Source organism: Podarcis raffonei, chromosome 1 (assembly GCF_027172205.1).
Source record: "Podarcis raffonei isolate rPodRaf1 chromosome 1, rPodRaf1.pri, whole genome shotgun sequence".
Lineage (NCBI taxonomy): Eukaryota > Metazoa > Chordata > Lepidosauria > Squamata > Lacertidae > Podarcis > Podarcis raffonei.
Window position 1 is genome coordinate 14319081 of NC_070602.1, and position 27575 is coordinate 14346655.

General features: G+C 39.7%; 1 protein-coding gene across 8 annotated transcripts in view; it reads left to right on the forward strand.

The window, feature by feature from the left end:
* The window catches only part of PPP1R13B (protein phosphatase 1 regulatory subunit 13B), a 68040-nt gene that overhangs the window by 12810 nt on the left and 27655 nt on the right, over positions 1-27575 (forward strand). For 3 of the 8 annotated variants that reach the window (XM_053363403.1, XM_053363146.1, XM_053363221.1), the window contains exons 2-4: positions 10814-10961; positions 12897-13016; positions 15861-15925. In XM_053363403.1, coding sequence (XP_053219378.1) covers positions 10814-10961; positions 12897-13016; positions 15861-15925 — 333 coding nt within the window. Of the gene's footprint in view, positions 1-147; positions 360-10813; positions 10962-12896; positions 13017-15860; positions 15926-27575 lie in introns of those variants that run through there. The other 5 variants (XM_053362969.1, XM_053363064.1, XM_053363490.1 and 2 more) reach the window with 3 other exon arrangements.

Here is a 27575-nt window from a genome sequence, read left to right on the forward strand (position 1 = left end):
TAGGTGAAATTCAATCCACCATATCTACTTGCTGTCACAACTGTGCTCTGCCTTGTTTCATTAGGCTGCCTTATCTAGGCACGTCACTACCTCTTGTATTCATATAGCTGCAGACCAGACCAGAATATCCATTTAAGTAGATTGTAGCACTGTAGCCTTTGCACAGGAACTGTTTTAGATTCCAGCTTTCACTTTTTAAGTTCATTTTTAAATCTCTCTGTGTGGCTTTACACATGAGGAACATTCTAAGAATGATTGTTCAAAGCGTCTTAAACACATCAAAAGAGAACATTTGGCAACTGGGGAGGAGCGGCCTGAAACAGAGAAATGGGAAAATAGGCAAAATAATGAAAAAAAAGGTGAGAGCTAGTTAACATAACTTTGACCTATATTATTGTGTTCTTTTTTTGTAGCATTCTTTTATAGGAGTGAACATTATCTTGTGATTCTGAGCTTTTACATGAAAAACACTGCTTTCCTCTTTAGAGGTTTGCATCCATCCAATGATGCTGTCTTTGTCCATGCACTTGTTTGGAAAGTTGTTTTGCTTGCATGTTTACATTATGTGTGTTTGAATTCTTTTAAACAAAAGCAAATTTTAGAATTTGCTTTCAACCCTATTTTCTTGTTCTCCTAGCTTGTGTTATATTCCTAACAACAACAACAACAACAACAACAACAACCAGAAGTTTGTGAGAAACAACTGCCCTGAGCATATATCTGTATATGTTTCTTTCTCCTATTTATAGTACCCTGTAAACAAAAGCATTTTGCTAATGATCAACCGCTTCAGTCAGCAGAATTGGTACTACTATAGGTGCCACATAATACCCGTTCTGCATTTGTAAGAACTCAGTTGTTGAGTGGGGCAGCACCTGCACTTTGGAACTCCCTGCCTATTGAGATCAAGCAGGCACCTTCACTGTACTCTTTTTGACACCTGCTAAAAACATTATTGTATAGACAACAAGCCTACCAAGATGCTTAGTAGAAAGCTGAGGTTATTTTAATCTGTTTTAGTACTTTAATTCGTGTATGTTTCAAAGAAGGGTTGTGAATTTTTCTCAATTTTTTTGTTTTATCTTTCTGTAAATCACTTTGAGATTTTTTAATAAGCAAGTGGTGTATAAATGGTAGAGGTAGTTCAGCCTTTTGCTACTGTTCATAAAAATATACTGCTGCCATTAGTCACATTATTAACATCTGTGAATAAATGTTTTTTGGGGAAATGCAATTTCCTGGTGCAGGGGATCTGTTTGCTGTACTGAAATTGGTGCTTATCTGGAGAATTCATAAGTGACCTGGCAGCTGTCTCCCAGTCTTCTGATTTGTTTCATGCTACTGTACTAATGACAGAAAAGACTCACGAGATCTGTATTAGCTTGGCTTGGGGGGGGGCGTATTTGTAAGTTGGAAAAGCAGTGCACCATGTTGCAGTGAACAAGAGACTGCATAGTTGTGAGATTGGAAAGGTTGGTTTGCGTAGTTTAACCTTGTAGTACTGATTTGGAAGGTCATGCCTTAGGCTGTTTTCAAAAGTGACAGTTAGAACAGTTTTTGTATTTCCTGTGTCTATAAATGGAATAAAAAAACCTACGTTACCTAGAATACTCTTTCAATGTTAAAATGGCTGCCTTCATTTTTTTTTAATGCTTTATTAACAATCACAAGTGTTACATTTCAAGGGGAAATACACTCTTTACATCACTTGTGAAAACACCCTTAAGGTCATTTCATTGTTTTGTGTAGTTGTTACTCATTTGCTGTGTGTGATTCATTTTCCTCTTTTCATAGATTTATATAACTGAATCTTTATATCCCAAGTTGAGAAATGTGCCCCCAAATTGTGTGGGGAGACTTGCTTGGGTTTAACTGGAAATACGTTATCCTTAGATTAGCTAATTAGGGCTGCATTTGACTTGGGTCTCAAATAATTTAGCCCCATTCCAAACAAAGGACCCATTGTGTTTAGGATGGGTCCTTCATCACATGGCAGCATACTGGGTGCAAAAGATACAGTTCTCATGGATCTACGATAACATCCTAGGATCTACGATAACTACATCTTGTGTCTAAGATTCTGCAGTGGCACCTGGCAACTTTGCAAGGATCTTAGCATCAGCAGGATCACATGTTCCATAGATCTTGTGGCTTGGAAACTAATGTGGCAGTACTGATGGGCTAGGGTTGGGGGGGCATTACTGATTTTGTTTGTTACTATATTAGATATTTTTGTGTTTTTGTATTGTAAATTGCCTTGTAATCCTCAGATGACAAGTGGTATAGAAATTTTAATAAATAAGTAATAAAATAAAATTAAGCCTCCCTGTTGTTTCCTGATAAGTTTGGATAGTGAAAGGAAGTGGTGACTGTGTTGAGGAGGGCTGGCACTAAGCCGAGCTTAACTTTAGAGCAGGGGTGCCAAACGTTTTTCTTTCGTTCTTTTTTTAAAAAAGATATTTATTGAAATTTTCAACTTTAATACATTAAAAAAGAGTCAAAAAAGAAAAAACAAAATTTTTTTAAAAACACATAAAGTTCACCATCCTTATTTTTCTATAACATATTTCCCTGACTTCTCCGCACCTCCTCTTCTTATATTCCAATTCAAATTGTTAGTTCAGCAAGTTCTTATCCCTAATTTTTAACCTTTTTCTATTTAGTTCATTTTAAAAAACCAATTTTGCCTTATCCAAACTTAAACATCTATACTTATACATCAGTACTCATTCTTAAAACATTTTTCTAAAGTCGATCCAAATTCCCTTCCACGAATTCCCCAATTTTCATACAAATAACAAAGCAAAGTAAAAACAGAACAAATTGTAATTATGCACCCTTTGGATTCCCAAACTCCACCCCCCTTTCCCGGTTTCAATCCCCCACAAATGTCCATCAGTCTTAATCTACTATCAGCCTGGAGATCTCACGTCCGAGGCTCTTAATTCTCTCTTAATTCCTCTCTGCTGGTTTTTTTGATAGTCCTTAATATTAAACACCAGATCTCGGAGAAGCTCTGGCCCAACGGGATCCATGTTTCTTCCAGCCAGACCTCCATACTTAAAAGTGGAGCCCGAATCTTGTTTGTTACTCCTTTCAAGTCCAGATGTCCCCAAAGCTCCAACTTCCACCTTAAGCAAATTTATAATCCTTGGGTCTTCAGATCTCCACATAAGGAGATCTCTCCATTCTTCAATCTCCAATTCAGACCAGATTTTCAACATCAAGTTCTTCTTTTCCTTTGTAGCCATCCTGTCAGGCCTCTGGCTCTCCTTTGTCATCTGCAAAATTACAGCTCCTCCTTCCTTTTCCTCAGGCACAACATATATCTCCTTCTCCACACTCTCAAAGCTCTCAAGTTTCTCTTTTTGTCCAGCTGCATGGACTTCCTGAATCAAATCCTTATCAAATTCAGTGATGTTGTTTACTGTTAAGCACAGAGTTGCAACATTTGCAGCCAAAACATCAAATTGGCCTTGTAACTTTCCCAAGAGAACAAAAACTCTGTCCAATTCAGCTTGAATTTTCCCTCCTCCAGCCATTCTTGTAATGTCCCAAATCCCCCTCTAGAGGGATTTTGGTAACTTAATATTCCTTCCAGTTCAAATCCAAAAGTCAAGTTTGTTGGTATCAGTTCTTCCTTGTTTTCAACAAATTGTAACCAAATTGTAACAAATATAATCAGCAGAAGCAACAGAAACAAAGTTCTCTTTTCCCGTCTTGACAGCTAATTTGACAGCTGTCAAACTCTTCAATACCTCATCAACAGGCTCTCTCGCGGAGCACTCCCGGGTCCAGGGGTGGCGGCACTTCAGCTCCCAAGATTAGCTCTTTATCCTCCAGTAAAATTTCTTATACTGCCAAATCGTGAAATTAATGTCTTTTACCAAGTAAAAAAGAAAGGATTTTCTCGACCTTAGTTAGCAGGTCCTTGCTTTAGATTATTTACAAGACGGGGAGACGGACTTCCTGTTTGTGCCTTCCCCAATCGTGCCTAATTAAAAAAAAAAAATTCTTTACAATTCCAATTTCCGTACTACTCACGGGTTGTTGCTTTAAAGTCCAATTGCTCACAAGAAGAAGTCAGCGCTCTCCGACCATGGCAATGCGGCTTCACTCCGCAGGAGAAGCAGTTGACTCTCAGCACCGCGCCGCTCACCCCGTCCCCCGTTCCGAAGCCTTTAAAAAGGCTCCTTCGCAGGTCGGGGGGGCGCAAATGGTGCCCGCCGAGTCACCAGGTTCACAGGCTTCAGCGCCTGTGATTTTTGAGGGTCCCCGCGTCGCCGCTGCGGCAAGACCCGATCCTGCGGAGCCGATTCCCTCCGGAGCTCGGAGGGAATCCGCCATTAGCCGATGGCGCTAACCCGGAAGTCCCCAAACGTTTTTCAAAGAGGGCCAGATTTGATCAAGTGAACATGTGTGAAGGCTGGCCAAAGGTGTTGAGCTTTTTTTAGTATTGAAGTTGCTGAGCTTTTTTTTAGATTTTACCCCAGGACATATACTGACACGGGGGCTGGATTAAATCGACTGGAGGGCCAGATTAGGCCCCCGAAACAGATTTAGGACATGCCTGCTTTAGAGGTTGGCTTTTATTTTAGCCTGGGAAAGGGGGCATTCTGCTCCATACATAGAAACAATTGCTAGTGGAAATGTGTATGGAAATATGACCATAAAATGGACTGGGAAGTGAGCAAGTGGCTCCACTTTTCCTTCCCCCTCATGCTGCAATCCTACATATAATGACCTGGGAGTAAGCCTCATTGAATGCAGTGGAATTTACTTTGGAATAGACATGCATAGGATCCAGCTGTAAGTTCCTCTGCTGTCTCCTTTCCCTCTTCCCTTTAGCTGTAACATGTAACCATGTTAAGTATATAGATTTTACACATTTCTTTTTATAGGTGCTAGGAATGTAAATAGATCTTTGCCAAAGGTGGCGATTGGTGTAATTAACTTCTGCTGGCACTAAGGCGCTGAAGCTTTCCTAAAGAGGAAGAGTAAAGCAGTACTTAGGTCCAGGATAACTTAGCTAACACTTCTGCCTCCTTCCTAGGATCTGAGGGAGAAATGGTGTTTTGTGTCTTGCCTGCCATGGAAGCATGCACGACAGACAGACAGACAGACAGACAGACAGACAGACAGACAGAGCCTTCCCAGTGGCCACACCCAGATCCTAGAATATCCTGTGAAATATGGTTGGCCCCATCCCTTGCTGTTTGTTTAAGTCCTTTTTATTCCAATAGACTTTTTGTTCTGTGGGGGACAGTGCATTTTATCATTCAGTTGCTGGTCCTCTTCAATGGATCATAGAATGATTTTTTAAATGGAATTTGCAAGGGCAGGATGTAAGTATCTATAAACAGTCCCACCCCCCCTCAAGTTAGATATTGCATGTTCCACAAGCTCTAGTCTATTACCGTCCCTTCTCTGTTTTCCTGCAATACATACTTCAGGTGCAGAAGATGAGCAGGCATACATGCAGAACTGTGGAGAATATATAAATTGTTGCGGACCTTTTATAACTACTTCAAGTATCTTCTATTTTTGTAGCACTGCATTGGCTTCTGAGGCTTCTTAATGTGTCCATAGCAACATGTAATTGTATCTTGCTGACAAAATGTTTAATATGTTAGGAATCAGTACATACGCATGAAGACGTTCATAAATTTTAAAATGCACACCGCATGAGATCTATAATCATTTATCCTTTCTGTCTGCTGTTGGAGGTAGGGAAGTGCCACTCCAGAGAATATAATTCATTGTTCACAGCTATGTAAAACTTAAACTTGCATAAAATAGATAAGTTGTCTATTTAAAATAAAATAAAATACTCCTATCTATAGACATGTTGAAAGGGACTGGTTTGATAGGCCAAGTCAGCCAGGCAGTGTTTCTGTAAGTTGTTAGACTTTGTAGAATAAGTGTAGCAGAGTGGAGGTAGAGATGGGCTTCATAGTCCATATTCTGCAAAGCAACTTAACTGCTGTTATGAGCAGAGGTTGTTAGATAGCTGAATGTTCCTGCCTCCATCACACACCTCACCCTGGCATGGTCTTTCTATATAGTGGAGTAGTGCTGTTACTAATTTGTTTCTTGGAATCCTTGCCTGCCTTTTGCACAGGTGAAAAGTTTAACCATGAACCTTTATTTTATTTATATATTTAACAAAATAAATTAAGGAAGGGGTTTCAAAACATTTAAAATTTGGTTTTGTCTTGTTTATATCATCATCTAAAAAGTCAATAAAATTTATTACATAATATTCTAAAATGGAGGAGAAAAGTAAAATAAATCCTTTATATTCCAACTAGGAAAATGCCCACCAAATTGGATTTGTTTTGGAATGTATCCATGCAAGCAGAACATAGGGTCAAACTCTGGATTCTTACATTTGATGTTGAATCTCCCTACAGTCGGGGCTCCCCACCTGCACTGCCAGCAGCAAACCTGCACTGCCAACAGCAGCCGTGTAGACTGCAGAAGTCAGAGTGGGAAAAAGCACCTTGAATATGGTTCAGTTTCATAGTGAGGAGCAAGGCTAGCGGGGAGGAGCCTGTTAAAAAAACCCCACACATATCCCAGCTCAGCACCAGTAGGCTAATGGATGCCGTATCCAGTGCCTCATACAGTAAAATCCACACAATCCTTCTATCCTTCATTTTGTGGACAAAATGCAACAATTACCTTTTTTTTTTTTTTGCAATCTAAATTAGAAAAATTCACCATGGCAATGAGAGCTGGCACAGGAGAGCCCAGGCTCTCTCTCTTGTCTTAGACTCTCAGCTAGCAGGACTTTACCCCAAAAATTGAAGCAAGTGATTTGGTAGGCAACATCAGAAAATCATTTTATTTAAAATGCAGCTAGCTTAAATAATCAGAGATGGTTTCTGTGATCAGAAATATATAAAGTTACAGTTACTTTATTGTTCTGTAAAAGGAAGCCTGGTTTTCATGTTTTTTTCCTGGAAACATGAAGTCCATACACAATGTCTCATTTGCAAGCAATCCCGATAACCAGGAAATCTCTTAAAAGTTAACTGTCGAGTTGATTAAGCATTGTTTTTTAAAAGGTTCTTTCAGAATATGCAGGTTGCATTTTGATAGCTTGTTCATAGGGAATACATTTTTCTGTTAACAGGATATTATAAAGATGCTATTTGGATTGAAATGCATTGAAACATGAAAACCCAATTCTTTCCTATGTGAAGTCAGATAGGAAATAGGGAGTGAAATCATGTACTAAAGTTGAAGATAAAACAAAGTTTTTCTTTCCTCAAGTTCTAGAGGAATGCAGTCCTGTGGGTTTGACTTTTTTCCCTTTTTAGATAAAGATGTGTTTTTCTTTGAAAATCTTAATGAAAATGGCAGTCTCACTGAAATGTCTGAAGTGTTGCTTGGGAACTTGTCTCTGATCCAAAGAAGTTAGTTTGGTATGCCTGAGGGCTTAGACACACCCAGGGGTATTTTTTTACTCCCTTCACCCCCAGAACAGCAAGGACCCCTCCTCCTCCCTTGCTAGATCAGACTGCTTTTGAAAGGTCTCAGTGTTTGAAAGAAGCTTGTTATGTGACACAAGGAGGCTGCTATTCAATAAACATAATCCCAAAGCTGCCTTGGACATGCAGAAATAGTTCTGTGACTCTCTGGATTTTGGTCACTGTATCTTTTTTTCTTCTTGGCAATAAAGCAGTTAATTATCATTTCATTACTACTGGGAGAGTTACAAGAGAGAAGGATTTCCTTCTGAAGCCAAGGTTTGTGTTCGCTCTTTATTATTTGAGGAAAGCATATCATCCCTCAACAGCACTTTCCTTCCTGCTGCTTCTATATTTCCAATAGGCAAAGTTCTACTGGATTGTATTATGTGATACACATTAAAAGATGTAACTTTAACTTGTGCTTGATTACACCTTGTGTAGGTAAGACATGTTTTATTGTGTTAATTAGCTGAGGCCCAGTATAGTGTTGCATATATGAGCTGGAAGTTCAAGTTCAGCCATGAGGTGGCTTGGTAGCCTAAGGCAAGTTTGCTGCCCCACAGTCTCAGAACTCCATCTGTAATAAGGGGATAAAGTTGTCTTACCTTATAGGCTGTTCTAAATATTATTGATGACTGAGTCAATTGTACAGACATTAGTCTCTGCATAATGTAGCCCTTCCAGAACTGTACTTCACATTGCAGGATTGTGTGTGTGCCGAGGATGGGGGATCATGTTTGAATGCTCCCCTTTGTAGCATTGTATTTATATGGTAAGCCATCATGGTAAGGCTGAATGTTGGCTTTTGCCTTCCAGTTGACCCTGAGATGGTGAATGTTAAACAGTTTTACTTTAAAAAAGTGTTACATAACTATGTTATGCCCAGAATCAAAAGAACCATGTGTGGTGTTCATGTGTGCACCAGGGCTCTTCTGCCAGTTTTTTCCTACTTCAATTCTTTGTACTCCCATCAAAATCTGCTCTCGAAGCATCATTTGATATGGAGTGATGTGATACAGCGAAAAGGAAAAGGCCAGCATACTGTAGTAGTTAGAGTACTGGACGAAGACCTGAGAAACCAGAATTCAAATCCCACACAGCCATGAAGCTTATGGGTGACCTTGGGCCAAGTCACTATCTCTCAGCCTAACGTATCTCAAAGAGTTGTTGTGAGGATAAAATGGAGAGCGGTAGAAGTGTGTATGCCACTTTGAGCTAAATAGAGAAAAGCTGTGATGTACATGCATTACAGACAACTCCCTGTTTGCTGGGGGAGAAATAAACTTAAATAAACATAAGACTGTATGGATCCCAGTCTAATATACTGCATGCAATGAATATATATTTGCAACACCTTTAACATGCCTTTTGTTACTGTTTTATAAGCATGTCTTCCAAAAACATTTTCTGTAGGTATTGTATACCATTCATGATTGCATAATTTTACTTAAGAAAATAAAAACAATGGACATTTCTGAAGAATCCAAGCAAATGGTTTGGCACAGGATAACACAGTCCTTTTCTCTAGTTGTCCTGTGATCCTACCCCATGTACCATGGGAACTGCTGCGCCAAAGTCTTGTTTAACATTCTTGCATGGTGCAACTGTAGGCTTCTCGTGCTCATTTAGGAAAAATAAAAGTATCTTAGGCTGTGCACACATTACTGTTTATTCTGGCTCCAGTGTGCTCTCACTGCTGTTGTTTGAAGCCATATGCACATGATGTGAGCCACAATCCATATCTATCCTGTAGTTTCTTGAGAAATATTGCTGTTTGATGCATTTCTCCTCAAACCAGCTTTCATCCAATTTGAAAACACAAGACACATTCACTTTGCAGTTAAGCTGAAGTGTGTACATTTGAGAGAGCCATTATACATATGCAGATAGCAGCTTTGTGAATGTGAGTTTAGGATGGGGTGGGGGGCTTGCAGACATTAGGAAACCAAGCAGGAAATGCACATTGGGTGAAGACATTCCCATTGCTTATCTGGTGTGTACAGCAATGTTCAAATGCAACTTGAAGCACAGCAGGGAAAAATGACCTTACTGTGTTTTAAACCACTAATGGAGACATAGCCTTATTTATGCATACAAATAAATTTGCCACTGTGAGAATATGTACTGGAATTAATAGCTTCTCAATGTCCGACTTCGCTTCTAAGTAGATTTTTCATTAAGATCTAAAATTAGCTGTGGGTTCTTAGCTCTGCTATTCTAACAACAAAAATTTAATTATTCACTTTGAAAGCAGTAGTTTTGACAAGGCACAGGCTTTCTTCCTAGTGAATCATCTGCATAAAAACATGTTTGCCTAACATTTTAATACTGCAGTAGCCTTAGTAGTATTTTTATCAATATGTTAAAACAAGAATTCTGCTGCTGGAATTACGTGATTGTGTTGTGGGGTGCTGCAGGGTACTATCTTGTCTCCAGTGCTATTTAACATCTACATGAAGCTGCTGGGAAACATTGGGAGTAATCTTTAGGAGATTTGGGGTGAGATGTCAACAGTATTCTGTATCAGGAGAGGCCATGCAAGTCCTAAACCAGTACCTGGACTTGGTGGTGGGCTGAATGAGGGCCCACAAATGGAGTCTGAATCCTGGCAGGATTCAAGAGCAGGGTTCATAGTCTGGGGCTACTCCCGGGTCCATGTCTAGCTCTCGAGGCCCAAGTAATCTCAGTGGCTAGAAGTACCTTTTACCAACTCCAGCTGTTTCTAAATCATGATAGACTGACCACTGTTGGCCACATTGCTGCTGTGCACTTTGGTGGTACTGCCCCTGAGGTTGCCCAGAAGCTGCAGCCAGTACAAGATGCAGCTGCTCAACTGCTCACTGTGGTAGAATATTACCATAATCATTTAGTTAGTTCAGCATTTATTGATTGATCATGTTTTGCCATTGGTGAAAGCGTGGCGCCTTTAAGACTAATTAATTCAGCCTCCAATCCTATCTGGGAGCCATCCCCATGGACTTTAGTGAGGGTTAGTTCTGAGTAATATATGGTTATTGTGACATTAACCTCTCCTAAACCAAGGTTAGGCACTTTTTAGTTTATTTAGGCACTAAGTACTTCCACAATGACAATGTTTTTATGTCCACACTTTTGCAAGTGAGGAGGCCATGTTTTATATAAGTTTAAAGTTTAGCATGTTCAGCTATTGGGAGCTGGAAATCCTTGCAGATCTATGGCAAATCACTCGGAGTTTTGTCAGTAGTTTCAACCCATCTGCCTATCCCTGGTGTGTTTATGATATTTTATGCAAATCAAAATCTGTGCCACTTTGAAAGATTGACTCTATATGGTGCCTTTTCCCTCTTTTTCCCCAGATGATATTAACTGTGTTCCTGAATAACAATGAACAGATTCTGACTGAAGTGCCAATTACACCTGAAACAACCTGCCGAGATGTGGTGGAATTTTGCAAAGAGCCTGGGGAAGGTAGTTGCCATCTTTCTGAAGTCTGGCGTGGAAATGGTAAGCAATCACATGGTATCCTGAACTAGTGATTTTATGCTGAATTTTTACTTTTGAGAGGGCAGTAGCTCAATATTATGCCAGGCTTTATAATTTCATTCTTGTTTGAGACAATTGCAGTCTTTCTAATTTTCAACAGCTCTAGCACTATCAACCTTAGGGAAACATACTTACACACACAGTTCCCTCTTAGGCTCAAAATGAAAAGGTATTTTCAGAATGCAAGGAGATGGCTGATAATATGAAAATAGTTAATTAATAAAAATAGGATTGTCAGACATGTCAATGTTGTGTTTTAATGCTGTGCTCCCCCACCCCACCCCGCCCCGCAAAGCCATTATATTATCACTTGCCCTCTAAATTATCATTAGAAGAGGCATGGTATTCAAAATTAATTTAGTAGCACCTTTTGTAGCACCTTTAATTTAGTAGCATCTTTGTGAAGTTGGGTTTGTATATAACATGGACTTGCATGTACAGTAACTAAATGTGCGCATTTAGCCTTAAACCTATGGCTAACTAAATAGATGTGATGAGTTCCTCGGAATGGGAGAAGTTGCCCACCCAGCTAATTCTGGCAGAAGATGAAAGTCTCATATAATTGCCTTAATTACTATAAATTAGTTCTGTATGGCATAATCCCCGAAAATGGGTAAAGAGCAAATTAAAAATCAGTATACCTGGAGAGAGATTAGACCAGACACTGAAGCAGTCAGAGAGCCAATGTTACAAAGAGCCTTACTTAACTGAGGTCCATTTAATATTGCTAAGGTGTGGGGAGAGGAAGGAATACATCAGGAGCATGGAGGAGCTTAAAAGAGTCCTCTCCCCATTTATTACATCAGCAGCCCAGAATGATATTTATCAATCCTCATGAATTGTAAAGAAGCACTTCTGTCTAACCCGCTTAGTTGCCTTCTTTGGAAAAAGTGATTGGCAAAAGGTCTGTTAACCCAATGTACTTTGACTTTAGCAAACTTTTGACCTAATGGTATATTATATCCCTTTTCTTTTTGAAAGCTTAAGAAATGAAGTAGAAGGGTCACCTTCCAGATGTTATCAGCCTCAGCCAGTATGGCCAATAGTTGGGGATGATGGGAATTGTAGTCCAGCAATATCTGGAGAGCACCACAATGGCTACCTCTTCAGATGGCAATGGAGTGAAGGAGAGATCATGCTCATTGGGATAGTAATAAATGGACTGGTATCATTCTGCAAAAGTCATTATTTGGCGTTGTTTAGTATCTTCAGCAGCTTATTTATTTCAGCAATTTATATACTGCTTCACACCTTAGTTTACATAAATGACTTGTATGAAGTAGTAATACAATACTATCTAGGCTAGTAGAACTTGTGATCTGTCATGGCAAACACCTGCCATGTACTGTAGCCTTGCCAAGAACATGTTACCCTCCTGAGTTTTTTGGCTCACAAGTTGTTCAAGGCCTTGGCTAGAACAATGGTGATCTCCTTATATTTTGTTGGACTGTAACAGGGATAGCCAATGTGAAGCCTGCCTGATGTTATGGACTACAGCTCCCATCAGTCCCAGCCTGCAGGGATGATGAGCATTAGAGTACAACAACATCTGAGGGGCATCTGGCTATCCCAGAGGACAGAATTAGTTATAAGCAAATGGCTTGGTGGTATGAAAACTATGCCCTTTAAAAACTCAGCTTTTGTAAGACGTGCAACTTTCTGAAAAATTATTCAAAACAATCTTATTCCTTGAAGATTCCCCCCTCAAAAAAGTTGGAAAAGCAAATATTTGAGAAACTGAAATAAATTATTTGGACCCTACTAACGTGATTTAGAAAAAGTTATTAGGTGAGAGAAAAGTAAAATAAATTGTTAACACTTCATTTTATTTTCTTACTGCAAACAAATGTCCAAGAAGTTGCTTTGATAAGAAACATTTGATTTTTCTATATTTAGAACGACACATCCCCTTTGATCACATGATGTATGACCATCTACAGAAGTGGGGACCCCGTAGGGAGGAGGTCAAGTTTTTTCTTCGACATGAAGAATCCCCAACAGAAAGTAGTGAGCAAGGTGGGTATACGTTAAATTGTTTATTGGTGCCTCAGCAGCTCATCTTTATGTGACTCAGTTTTGTAAAGACAAGTAAAACTTGTCAATATGATGACAAAATACTTGTGCTGTACTGTTGACTCTATAGTACAGATGGATGAAGCTAAATAAAAGAATTTCTATAGGCAAAGCATCCCCTGCTCCCCACCCATAGGCCTTTACCACAGCTGCCCAACTCTATCCAGCATTATTTTGCTCATTGTTACTGGTGTCGGGTTGTTACGCCAGCCCCCACTCTCCCCTTGTTTCTTCTTTTTCCTCTTCATTACTTACCTCTCAAGTCCTTAGACATTTCTGTTTTGCTTTCGCTTCCTTCCATCTATCCACCCATTAAGCTCATGAATTGTAAGAACCTTTTGCCTCCAGACACTACAGCCATTCTTCCTTCTCCCCTTTCTGTTCCCAAGATGTGCCCCCAATAATAATCTTAGCTTTAATTCTTACAAGTAAGCTGCTAGTTATCATGGTTACAGAGAACATTTCAGAAGCTGTTGGAGCAGGTATTTGGAAGACTAAATTTAAAAAACCCAACCTATGTGAATGACTTCAAAAATAATGTCAGGATTTTGTTGGAGCCTGACAAGGATGTGTAAAAGTATTTGGGTTTGCAGACACCCAAAACCAATGTGCTTAATCTGTCTTTCTCTTGCTAGCTGAGTATGTTTCCTTACACATTTTCAAAAAAACATACATTTTAAAATTGGGCAAAAAATGGGGTTTGGGCTCAGAAAAAGGCTTTTAACTATGACATTATAGTAGGGACACATCAGGAATGGTTGACAAAAACAACAACATTTTTTTTTAAAATGGGCTGTTTGGGGAAGGCACAAAATCCTCAGGGGCTGGGGGCTGGATGCTGCATACAGGATACAGGCTATGTGTTAGCCATTTCTGACCCTCCAGAGAAGATGCAAACATTCTCCCTTTGGGCATTACATCCAGTGATAAAATCACTCTTACGTACATGCTTGCCAGCACGTCTAACATTCAAAGCCACCTTTGGGCTCCTTCCTAAGGCTAATACCTGCTTCTTCCAACTTCTACATGTATGTATTTTTGCCTTTACAAGCATGTTGTACTTGGACTTTTCTGCAGTTGAGCTTTTAATCCCTATGTTCTCTTGCTACTTGCTCTTCTCTAAATTCCACATTCCTTCCACCCACCCCACCTCTTCTTCCAAAGTCATTACTAGGTCAGTCACTCCCAGTATTATTATAGAGTGAGAGCCTGTAGCTGCATCCCCAAGCAGCTTAGCTGCCAGTATGTAGCAGCAGCAGCCAATCAAGCCAGGCTTCATTCACATTCATAGTGGTGATAAAATTGTGTTCTGCCAAGCTTCACTATAAACAGGTTACACAAGCTAAGGTCGGTAGAAAATATATCAAATATATAAAGTTACCACTGAGCCTGATGCTTAGTGTACATTTGCTCAAATGTCTAAGCAGCCTGCCTCCTGAGCTTATTTAATACATACCAACTATGTTCCTAAGTGCATAACATCTACTAAAAGAGACAATCCAAACATTCTAATCTGGAAGAGGATTCCTTTAGAAATCCATTTCAGATAATGGGTTTGTGATGATGGCTGTGTTCGGATGCAGTCCTAAACTCTGGTTTCTTTCACTCGACTATGGTATGTTTGTACATCTGCCCCAACCAACTAACTATGGCTTGATCTGAAATCAGGGGAGCCAACTTGAATAAAATATGGGGGGAGGGCAGGTAAGTCCCACCCTGCATAATCAAGCACAAGATGTGGTGCATGCACACCGCTTGAATGGCAATGCCTATTAATGGGGTGGGGCTGGCCCCCAAATGTTTTATTGGGGGGCTGAAGGGACCTCAGTCCCTAGGAGTTGGAACCTATGTCTGAAACTATGATTTGAAGTTGGCTTGTGAACCTTGACTTGGATTAACTGGTGGGCAAGGCCAGAGGCAAAAGCAGATGGAGCAGTGGGTGTAAATCTTACCTTTGTACAGTAGGCTAGTTTCTACACACACTCATACACCCCTCTGTCCTCAATCCAAACAGGCAAGGGACATTTTCAGAGTTCATTGACACATTCCAAACAGGAAAAAACACCCCAAATAAAAGCAAGAACTCTGAGAAGTATAACCCAGGGAGAGAGGGTGTGGTGCAGGAAAGTTCAGAGTGCCAAATGAGCTGCATTGGGCCTGAGGTTCACCACTGCTACACTAGTTTCCCAGGAAAACATTGGTAAAATTGTCACACCTCGCATCGGATACCCCAGATTTGCTTTCTTCCTTCATGGAGCAATAACAAGAGTGGTCAGCTGAGTTCTTACAAGTGAAGGGATGGGCAGACAATTATTAATGGGAACTAGTTAAAAGAGAGGAATGACTTTACCCTCCCTGGAACAGTTGCAGTGACAGTGGCGAGTGCTCTTTACAAAAAATGGGATGTTGTTTCCTCCAGCAAAAGTGATGGTGAATTTTCAAAGGGCAGGAACAGTGTTTGAAGTTTCCCAATCCTGTCTATCCCTTCTAAATTTCTCCACAAAGAAAGAGGATAATTACTTGATGGTTACACCGCAGAAAAACTACTCTGATTATGTTGGTTTCTGTGGTCATTGTGTAGCTCTTAACTGAGCTTCAAATAGGGCTAGAAAAACAAACACCTGTCCCACCAGTAAGTAGGAAAACATTTACTCATAAATTGTTTTCATCAAATCAAAATAGGAGTTCTTGTTTTGAGAGAAGGTTCTTTTAAAAAGTTGACTAAGATTTAGGAAGCTGTTTCAGTAGAAGCAATGCATTTAAATGTTCTAACTGTATTCTTCCCAGGCCGTCAGACTCAAAACCAAAGGAACGGAATCAGTATACCTGGGGAGAAGCGTTCTGAAAATGGGGTATGTGGCCAGTTGCAAAAACAATGTATTTTATGGGTTTTTTCATTTTATTTGCATCTCCAAAATATTTATTTATACATTTTCAAATACTGCTATGTATTTCTGGCCGTAAATCTTTTATAACAGTGCTAAGGGGGAGAACTTTATATTAGGAAATTGTACAAAGAACTTTTATCAGGACTGTTTGGCATCTGCTTATTTTGAATTCCCTGTAGCCTTCAGTTTATAATACCTTGGAAATACTACATGTTTCTACTGTATACCCAGAATGAAAAGACATGTAGCTGTCTCACACATTTACTCAGGAAGGCCTGCTGGATCAGACCAAAAGCCTGTCTAGTCTAGTTTAAGTAGTTTTGGCGGGGGCTGTGTGTGTGAAAAGGTCTCTCCCTCCCTCCCCCAGAGATTCTTTTAATTTTTGTGAGACATATGAAATTTAAGAATATTAGAGGTGGTGGTCTTACTTTAAAATGTGGGCAGTTTCCCCCCTCCCGTTTCTTGTGTCCCCTCCCCACAAGACTTGTTTGCTCCATTGCATTCAAGGCACACATGCTTGGAAGTAAGTACCACTGAACAAAGTGGTAAGAGTTGCGTTATTAATCTTTAGTGGATTCTAGTGCAATATGGAAAGTAGCCCATTTGTATGGTTGGGCTAAATTGCTAAATTGCACTGAAAAATAAGCAGACTAACATTGAATTATTTGAACAATGCCAGTCTAATACGCCTGTGCTCATTTTCTGGCAGGAAGGCAAAAGTGGATTTATAGGCTTAAGTAATTAATCATCTTACCATTTAGTAATTCATTAGGATTATTTATTGTTTTTGGAATGCTGAATATTTTGCTAGCACAAGAGTAAATATAAAAAAGCCAGCCTGTGTAAATGTTCCCCCCCCCACCGTAAAACCTATTCATGCATATAATCAATCTAAAAAATATTTTACTGATCCATGTAAGAATGTGTTAGTATATACATACCTGCTTTTATTCAACATGGATTTAAGACTAGATTATGAAGCCTCTCCATTCCAGTGGTTGTAAAGTTCTTAAAGAATGGCTCAGTCTGGGTTTCCAACCTTTTTAGGCCTGTAGGCACATTTGCATAGTTGAGTGAGTTCTGTGGCTGCCCCCGCTCCTAGATCACGCACACCCTGGAGCAAAAGAAAGAAAGTGTATGCACACAATTTCTCTTTTCTAATGGATCTAGGTAGAAGCCAGATCCAGAGGAAATAATCTGAGCCTTTAAAAGTGGAATAGAAAGAAACTGAAATAGAAAGTGGAAAAAAGTCATTTTTTCCAACTTTCTCCTTCTACTGTATGCACATTTCAAGGAAGAAGAAGGTAACCACCACCACAACCTCCTGACTTAGGGAAGGGTGCCCAAACTTTTTTCAAAGAGGGCCAGATTTGCTGAAGTGAACATGCATGTTGAGCTTTCAGTTTTACTTCAAAGTTGTTGAGCTTTTTTTAGGATTTTACCCCAGGACATATACCTGCCACAGGGGCCAGATTAAATTGACCAGCCGGCCAGATTAGGCCCCCGAAACAGACTGTGGCCATGCCTGACTTAGAGCAAGTAAAGGGGTAGGCAGGGGGATTCAGGGACTTCATGAGCAGCAAGAGATGACTTCAAGATTGCCATTGTGCCCATGGGCACCACAGTGTAATAAAATTGTCTTCCCAGCCTGAAGGCCAGTAAAGATGGAGGCCTGCCTTTGAAGGGTGTTCCAAATAGTCAGTGCATCGACTTAGAGAGACCTACTTTTTATGTCCACCCACAGCACTGCTGATGTTGGAAGAAAGCTGAACAGGGCCTTAGATATGGATCTCAGGAGAGGAGCAGAATATGTTTCTTCATTTAGCCTAATCCTAGACCACAGAGGGTTTTAATATGTTAAAACAAAAAATAAAAAAAACCTCACACTTTGAGTTATATACCAAACAGTTTGATTGTAGTTATTGTAGTTATTTAATTGCAAGCCTGAAATAGCATTCTGGTTACCACGCTTTGAACAGCTGAAATTTCTGAACCATTTTCAAAGGGAAGATCATATAGTATGCATTATAGTTATCTGCTATATATATAAAACACAAGAATGATTGAGGCCATCATATTCTAAAGTGTCAGAAGGTCAAGGCTCAATGATATAACAAGGAGTATTTTCAATATTCATATGCCAGGCTTGTAAGTGATGATTGGGATGGCTTTGTATACATTTTTTGGTGGTTTTTTATCATGGTTTTGCTTTACTGTTCCGTCTTATTTTAACTAAACTGCTTTCATCACTTTAGAAAGGCAGCCTATTAATTTCCACACCACTGTTTATTTAAAAATAAATTCCAAGGTGACTTGCATAAGTAAGAATAAGCCCATAAATATTTTTAATTAAATGGGATTTCCCACCTTGAAAGGAGTTTGCATTGTGTTTAACTCATAGCTGCATGGATAAGTATTCCTTTAGGTGGTAACACTAATACAGAAAAGTGATGCATCATAAGAACAGGAATTTGACAGTCTTTCCTAATAATCTTCCTTTATTTAATAAACAGAGGCAGTGGTCTACTGAAAGAGACAGAGAAGAAACATAGTAGCTTTTTGTCATTGCTGTTTGCAATGAATAACATTTATGAATAACATTCTTTACTTACGGCAATTAAATACAAATACTGGCAGTATACAGGTTTAGGAGAGAATATATAATAATTGCCTGAAGAATTTGCACTCCGATAAGTATACTGATACGATCACAGAAACAAACATCTATCTATACCCACTTCTCACTATAGGTAACAGAAAACAGTAGAAAATAAGGTGAATTGGGAGGTATAATTGTGAACAGAGAGAAAGTGAAGGATGAGATTGAAGTGGTGGATGGTGATTGAGAGACTGATTCATTAAATGCAAAGCATTCTAAGAAGGGCCCTCTTAATTCTTTTAATGAATCACTGGCCTTGTAGGCTTTCTGTAGGAAGAAATAGTTACGCTGATGTTGTTTTGATTTGTATCTACAGAGAACAATGACAAGATTAATCCATAATTGTATCATCATTATTAGGATACGAATTCCTTCTGTAAAAATATAATTAGGTTCATGTACTAATAAAATCAAAAGGCTACATTTTCTGAGAGTGTTTGTGTCTTGATCATCCATTTTCTTTCATTGCTACAGCACAGGCTGATTAATCTTTATTTTGTTTCATTGTTTACTGAACCATTAGCATAAATTGTGGAATATGTGCAGTGCTGGAGGCCTTTCACAGAGCAATGATGCTCAGGTCAATTAACCATTAGTAAAAACATGCATAATCCTTTGAGTATTACATCTACATTGAACAGTGCAGTATAACATTTGCACAAAAAGTATCTTCCAAGAATTGAATTATGCATGCAATGTTAACAGTAAAGTGAAAAATGCTTTAAATATTATAGGTCGTTGCCTTCTACTGGGGACTGATTTTATAAGATCATTTTTATGGGAGCATGATGCAAGTTGAGTGAATATGATTTGAGGTTCCTATTTTTCCCTATCCCCTAGCACATGCTCATGCAATTGCCTTGCTTTGCTCCTAGATTCCAATTTATTGCACTACTGCAAAGCTTTGGAACTGGTATGGAAAAGTGTGGCCATATAATGAAAACAGAATCTGACTCGCACTTGCAAATGTCTAGAGGTGTGGGAGAGAGAGAACTTGGACTGTATTTGTGCAAGTCACATCTCACCTAAGTATGGATAAATCAACCTATTTCTGGTCTATGTCACTTTTGTGCATTAGGTCTGTTCTGTCCTGTTTACTCATTAATCTGCAAATTTTAAAAATCTCCATGTAAGACACATTTTAGCAAGTATTTTTGGAAGTGTTTTCTCTCAGAATAGCATTTCGGAATATATTTTTTCCTCAAAATATGGATTTTAATTCATTTTTATGATTATGTTTTTGCCAAAAGTTGCATCATAATACTTGTAGCAGCATGGAATCCAATGGATAGCTGTTTTCCAATGTGTTAATCCAAGTGGTGCAGACCCCACCAGCTAAAAATGGTCCAGTTTGCCTAGTAGTGCCAAAGTTCTCTCCAGCTCTTAGGCCAGATTTCTTAGTTTAAAAAAAAGAAAAGAAAAAAGGCAAAAGATGGAGAACTCATGGCTTTTCCATATCATACTGGACTTCAGTCCCCAGCTGCCGCAGCAGCGTGACCAACAGTTGGAGACGATGGGAGTAGGAGCCCAAACAACATCTGGAGGACCACAAGTCCTATCCTTGTTTATATGCTCAGAAGAGCTCAAGGTTTCTAACAAGAGAGATAAAACCAGAAATTGACTTTTAAAAGCATGTCATAAACCAGCACTGAAACAGCAGCAAGAAAGTAATAGACAGTAACCAAGGTGGCTACAACCAATTCAATAAAACAACTATTTACAAAACAAAATCCTTCCTTAAAAAAGGTTATTCTTCAGGGGGTTTTTTGTCCATTTTCTGCAATCATCAGAATCAAGTGAAAAAGCTTTTCCTGGACTGTTGTTGCTGAAGTCTGTGGGGGGAGGGCCTTCAGGCAGAGGGAGGCATAAATGCTTCTCTGCAAAAAGAAAAAGAAAATCCCTTGATGTAGGAAAACAGTGCATTAGGGAGAAGGATAAGCCCTTCTTCACATTCTTATTTTCTGTGTGCAAGGATTCCCCCTTCCCAACCCGATGAACAATGTAACTATGTCACCCCTCATCCTAAAGCCATGAGGTCCAAGCAAAACATTTCCACTTGATTCTGCTGTTTGCATAAACTAGCTCTCAAGAGAGATTCTGGGGATTGAACCTTTTGCCCCGTACATAACAAAGCATGTTATGTACTGCCCATCCCTGTTCGGATGACATAAGCCTGCAAACAATATGCCTGTAACCCATCATTCAGATAGAAATGGTATAAACAGATGAAGTGTTTGTTTAAAAGCAGTGTGGAGGCATGGGGGAAGTGGCTTCTATTTTTAACATGTTGAAATGAAAGTATAGCTTCGGCTTCAGCGTTTGACACTCTGGGGACTTTGTAGACTACATAACCTGATGTTTTCCTTTTCGTGTTGTATTCTTGCTAGTATTGAAGCCAGGTTCTGTATCGAGATACCATGTCACTGCTGCATAGTGGAACGGGGGATAACAGCATTCCTTTTCACTTAGTAGCAGGAATTCACAGTGGTCAAACAATATAAAACAAAACAATCATCCCTCTGCTTCCATTGTTGAAGCTATGAGTGTTGGTCTTCTGTAGCCAAAAGAGCGCCAATCCATGCACAAAAGGAAGGCACCGTATTTTCCCCTCTATTACACGCAGATTTTTTCTCCTAAAAAGTAAGGGAAAATGTCTGTGCGTGTTATTGAGCGAATGTGTGGTCCCTGGAGCTGACAAGCGCGAGTGAAGGCATAAATCAGGCAAATATCAAATCGTCCGGAGAAGGGAGGAAAGGAGGAAGTTGCTGCTTTCCTGCATTCTGCCTCAGGGTCTTACTGCCCACCCGCTTCTGTTTCCTTACTGTGTTTGCTCAAACGGAACAAAGAGCAGAGAAAACCCCTCCCCTCCAGGCAATTCCTTTCCGTGCGTCTGGGACTCGAAGGCAACATGCAGGTTGGGGGGGGGGGGAGAGAGAGAGCTGGCTGGCTTGTGGGGGGGGGGGACTTTTGCCTTCCTTTCCTCCCTCCGGTAAAACCCCTCTCCTGCATTCTTAGCCAGCTGCTTCTCTGCACACCCCTCTCCTTGTCGCTTCTATGTTTTTCCTTCCCTCCCTACTTAAAACGTGGTTCCAATCACGGATCCACATGGATCCTCAGGATCTTTGCATTGAGTCACCCCAAATTCACCATCAGATCACATAGCAATGATCTGATGCAAAAACAGGGCTGCAATGGTGCAAAAACATGGTTACAAAGCACGGATCCACATGGATCCTCAGGATCTTTGCATTGGGTCACCCCAAATTCACCATCAGATCACATAGCATGTCCATGGCTACAGCCTGCACCAAAAAAATCACGCACCCACTGTTGCCTGGGGCTGCAATGGTGCAAAAACGTGGTTACAAAGCATGGATCCACATGGATCCTCAGGATCTTTGCATTGGGCTACCCCAAACTCACCGTCAAATCACATGTCTGTGGCCGCAGCATGAAGCACAAAAATGATACATCCACTGTTTCATTCAGAATTTTTTTTTCTTGTTTTCCTCCTCTAAAAACTATGTGCGTGTTATGGTCAGGTGCGTGTTATCGAGCGAAAAATACGGTATCTTCAGGCTTTAGGGAACAGAATGGAGTATCTGGCATCCTGAACAGGAGCACTCCACACTGTACCTTTTTTGTTGTATATCCCACTTGCATAAATGCAAAATAAATAAATAAGCAATTGCTGTGTCGATATGTGTAGATCAGTAATTGCCATCCAAGTCGGTAGCAAACTTAGCAGATAGCAAAGTCTGCCACTGAACTCAACAAGGTTTGCATCTTTTGAAGCATGCATAGGACTGGGGTGTTGAACAGATGCCCTATATCTCCCTTGTTCCCAAGGGTTTCCCAGTCTTCAGTAGTGGATTTCAGGCCCTGTATACCCGAAGGAGCGTCTCCACCCCCATCATCCAGCCCAGACACTGATGTCCAGCTCTGAGGGCCTTCTGGAAGTGCCCTCATTGTGAGGAGTGAAGTTGCAGGGAACTAGGCAGAGAACTTTCTTGGTAGTGGCTCCGACCCTGTGGAACACCCTCTTGTCAGATGTTAAAGAGAGAAATAATTATATAACCTTCCATAGGCATCTGAAGGCAGCCCTGTATCAGAAAGGATTATGTCAGATGTTCCATTGTGTTTTTGTATATTCTATTGGAAGCCACCCAGAGTGGCTGGTACAACTCAGGCAGATGGGTGAGGTACAAGTTGTTGTTGTAGTTGTTGTTGTTACTACTACAACAACAATTTATTATTTCATAGGGCTACAGAGAGGGAGGGTGAGGTGGGAAAGCCCCATTTTATAAACACAACTCTTTTCAGGGAAGTTAATATCAAAGCCGCTGGTTGTAAATGATGCAAGAATAGAAAACACTTATCCAAATGATAATCACTTATAATTTTTATGTCCTTGAGATTGATTGGTAGTTAGTATGTGTAGTTGTTTAAGCAGATAAATTACTGAGATTCTTCCTGGCAATTTTAGTTTCATTTCTCTTTTGAAAACATGTTAGACCTTTTATTGCTTTGCTATGTTGCTGGAGGGGAAGACAGTCTCTTGAAAAAAATAAATATACATCCATTCTTGTGGTACAGAACTACCAGTAAATGTGCTTTAACTACTAATCTATCCATCTTTCAGTACTATTCCAGTGGCATCTTTTTTTGCTAACAACACCGCCCCCCACGCATACATATACACCCCCGCTTACAAGTACAGCTACAAAATATCTATGTGGAACTCCATTTTGCTAGTTTGTAATCATTATTATCCTGCTTGGGTTTTTTTGTTTGCTTTTTTAGAGGACTAAAAGCATTCAACTATGAGTCATTCTGGGTGCTATAAAATCTACCAAAGCCTTTAAATTTGTTTTTCTCTTGTCCTTTGAAAGCATGAGCAAGTGAATTTTATTATTTTGATTCAGGGTTGGGATGGGTGGGAAATTAATTTATTGAAACTGACTGGTGCTTTTGGCTCATTGCATCCCCTTGACTGTAATATTTTTGCTTGTGTGCTATGTTGTTAGCTGGTTCATGTGTTGTTCCATTTCCAGTCTGAAAAAAGTAGCACAGAGTATGTTATATTTATCTTGTACATCCTGCTTTGCCCGATAAGAGAGCAGGTGTTGGTGCACGCCAGTCAACATGGTACCCTGTTATCCTGAACAGCAAAAACTGGTGTAGCATGTGCAGGGGAGGCAGTCTCCTACTTTGTTTTGACAAGCAGATTCACACAGTTAGTTAATATGACCAAAGAAAGACAGAGTTTAACCATTCTCTTCCAGACTAAATGCAAAGTGTTTGTATTTCGAATTTAAATCCAGAGTCAGCTGCAAAAGGAGAACCTATTCAACATTCTTCAATGAATATGAAAAGTGCAATGCATCAAGCTGATTCGACCTGACAGCTGGCTTGATCTTGTCATGATTAAGTCTTTCACTGCTGGCAAAATCCACTAGCCTTTTCTGTTTGCTGATTGCTGATGACTGCAGAGAGACAGCTTTTCCTATTGATAAAGGATTGTGGGGGCAGGGGCAGGGGCAGGGCAGGTTCTGTTCATGACAGAAAAAGCTACAAAACTTACCTGATAATGATTAATTTTTCACAAATTGAGAATGAGGGTTTACCTCCTGTAAGATTTTGAGGGCTATATGCCAAGTTAGCTTATAGACAGCAGTTATTGTGTTTGGGAAATCCGGGGTAGGTATGGGTGGGGAGATGGAGTTGAAGCATGTTGAAAAAATGCAAGAGTTCACAGCTGATGGGCAATGCAGCAAAATAAAAGTTTGCTCTTTTGAAATTACATGGGGAAGTTGCCAGCAGGTAATTACTCTTCCTATTTTTTTTCCTTTTTAAAGAAACTATTTCTTTTTCATGCTTGACACACTCTGATGTTTCCCACTGAATTTTAATGGTATAGAAACAAATTGTTTTAATAACCATAGTTAACTCTGAAAATGTTTGTTGAATTACAGGAGCTGGGGCATATTAGTTCCATGCAAGATGCAAATTGTAAAGTTTTGTGTCATTATTTGCTGAATTTCAGCTAAACTGTTGAGAAAGAGGATAGAGGAGAGGATGCAAGAGGGACATAGCAATCTTATGGTGCCTCATGGTAACATATTCAGTCGTAAGGCTGTTTTCACTGTCTTTGTTTTCCGAAATACCTTTATGGTTTTGATGTTTTGCATCCTCTCCATAAATATTTCCTTAACACAACTGTGTCAGGAAAAACAAATTATAAAGTAGTAACTATGTTATTTAAGAATCATGTAATGAGTCTTAACATTAGTGGGCTAGAGCATATCAAAATAAGATGGCATTTTCTCTCACTTAATATCCAGAAAAATCCAGTTTCAGACGTTTCTATTTATAGAAATTGTGCCTGTTTGTATTGCTTGATGAGGCATTTCTATTACTCATATACTGCTTTTGAGTAAAGAATTATGGTAAACAAGTCAGAACATTTTGCCCGAGTTTTTCAAATTAGATAAATGGAGAATGAAAACCACATCTTTATTTACCAGTTTTAATTCTCAGTACCTTTGTAAGTATCACTTTACACAGTGCTATAAACAACCCACCCCGCTTTCTCTCTATAGCTGCTTTAGAATTAATTTGTAGAAACTGCTTTTAGCGGTTGGAACTGATTACTAGTGATACTTCTTTGCTTGTGCAGTAGACAGTTGTCAGAGATAGTTGTAGGGTTTTTGTGTGTTGTATTGTATATGTTGCAGTGCCCAGTAGCTATAGTTCCCCCTAAAGAAGAGGAAAGACACTGCATTTACAGTTTGTAAATTTATTTATTTATATATGTTATGAAAGCTTCTTGATTGTAGAAAAAAATTCAAAGCAGTTTACAAAAAAATAAATAAAAGAATCACTAAAAGAATTACAACCATAATTGAAAGCACATGGAAAGTTAAAACCAAAAAAGAAGAGACTAAAACATATTAAAACACATACAAACTTTCTAAGCATCTGGGCAAGCTTGTCTAAATAAGAATGTCTTCAGCAGGCACTGAAAAGAATACAGTGAAGGCACCTGCTTGATAACAACTAGCAGGGAGTTCAAAAGTGTCAGTGCTGCCACACTGAACAATCAAGTTCTTACAGATGTGGTTGAATTAGAAGTTGTAAATGATAGGATATCTTAAAGCTGGCATCTGAAGTCTTCTCAGTAGTCCTAAGCCTTGTTTCAGGAAGCTTTTAGGTTTTTTGTATGCTTGTTGGAAGCTGCCCAGAGTGACTGGGGCAACTCAGCTAGATGGGTGGGGTATGAGAAAGAAAAAAAATTATTATTAATGTAGACTGAGCTAAATGTGTCAGTATTTGATGGTGGGTGATGCTAATAGGGTAGCAGCTCTATTAATTTCTGGGACTTAATTTATATGGGAAAATGTATATTTTACAGATAAAATCTGATAGACACAGAAATGGGATGATGATTTTCTGAACAGTAAAGAGTCCCACTTTACTAGTACAAGTTAAATGATTGCATACTTTTTATAATATCATAGTAATGTTAAAAAAGTTTCCAATCTAGATATAAAGGGTTAACCTGTGTCAATAGTTCACTGGGTATATTATTTTTATTTTTAATTCCAAAAACTGTGCTTGATTTATCTGAATTTGATCAGCCTGTTTCTTTCTATGAAGTTAAGCAAGGGGCACTGGTGTTATCATCGGTTTTCCAAGTGGATTGTGCTGCTGGCATTTTCTGACCTAATTAAAAAGACAGAGCTGTGGATGAAACCATCAAGTGAACAATAACGCCATGTACATTGTGAGCAGATAGTGTTCTAGTTGCAGCAGAACTAGATATTCCTTCCATCTGATTCAAACATTGATAGCACAGTCTGCTTGCTGTAGGACCTGGCAGCTAGGTGATTACAGAATATGAAATTCTAGTTTTGACCTTGAAAGGAATTCTTGCCCTGGTAGGGATCACCTTCTATCACTCTAAAGAGCAAGGCTTAGTTTATGCCACGGTACAGTCTGTTTTGAGTGTTGGTATGTAGCCCCAGGAGCAGACTGTTAAGTCATAGCAGAGCACAGTCAAAGTAAACATTGCGTAAAACACGGGGACTGTGCAAATAGCTTCCATACTTTGGAGAGGAATACACTCCATTTCCCCAAGCTTGAGGCCCAGCAAATGTCTTGCCTTTTTAGTGGCTTAGATTTCATGAAGCCTTGATGCATTAGAGGAGGGGAAAGTGTTTCTCATTTCTGTAGAGAGGTTGGGGGCCTCCGTACAGTCCTTGGACTTCACCCTGGCCTAAGCCTCTCCATAGCTCTGATCTGTGCTCTCCTAAAGTGCTTTTGCTTGGCTGGCATGTGCCTTTGAACTGTGATAGTGCCTTTTGCTTGCCTGGATGAATAATGGAGAGATGTGCGTGTAGAAACCTCTGACGTTTGTGTGGCTGGAATGTAACCTACTGTACAAACGTAAAAGGAACACACCTATTGCTCTGCCCACTTTTGGCTCTGGCCTTGCCCACTACCGTCATGCAACCTCTGAAAGATTACACATCTCTGGAACTTAGGAGCTGCTTTATACTGAGTCAGACGATTTGGTCCACTTAGCTTGGTATTGCCTGCGCTGACGACAGTGGCTCTCCAACGTTTCAGGAAGAAGCTTTTTCCATCCCTGCCTTGAGATGCCAAGGATTGAACCTGGTTCCTTTTGCATGCAAAGGTCTGCATCTCTAGCTCCTCTGAGCAGCATCAACCTTCAGGAACATTTTTTGACGTGTTTCAGAGATAGCATTTTGGATCCCAGCCAGACATTATTTTCTGCTGCTAATACAGCAGAAACATAAAGAATTGAAAATATTGGTGTAGGATGAAGCATCTCCACCATGAATCTTTGAGGGGGTAGTCATGTGTTCTGTGTCTTTGAGGATAGATTCGTCTTTTCAGAAGTATGGGCTGGCATTTTGGTGCCTATGGCAT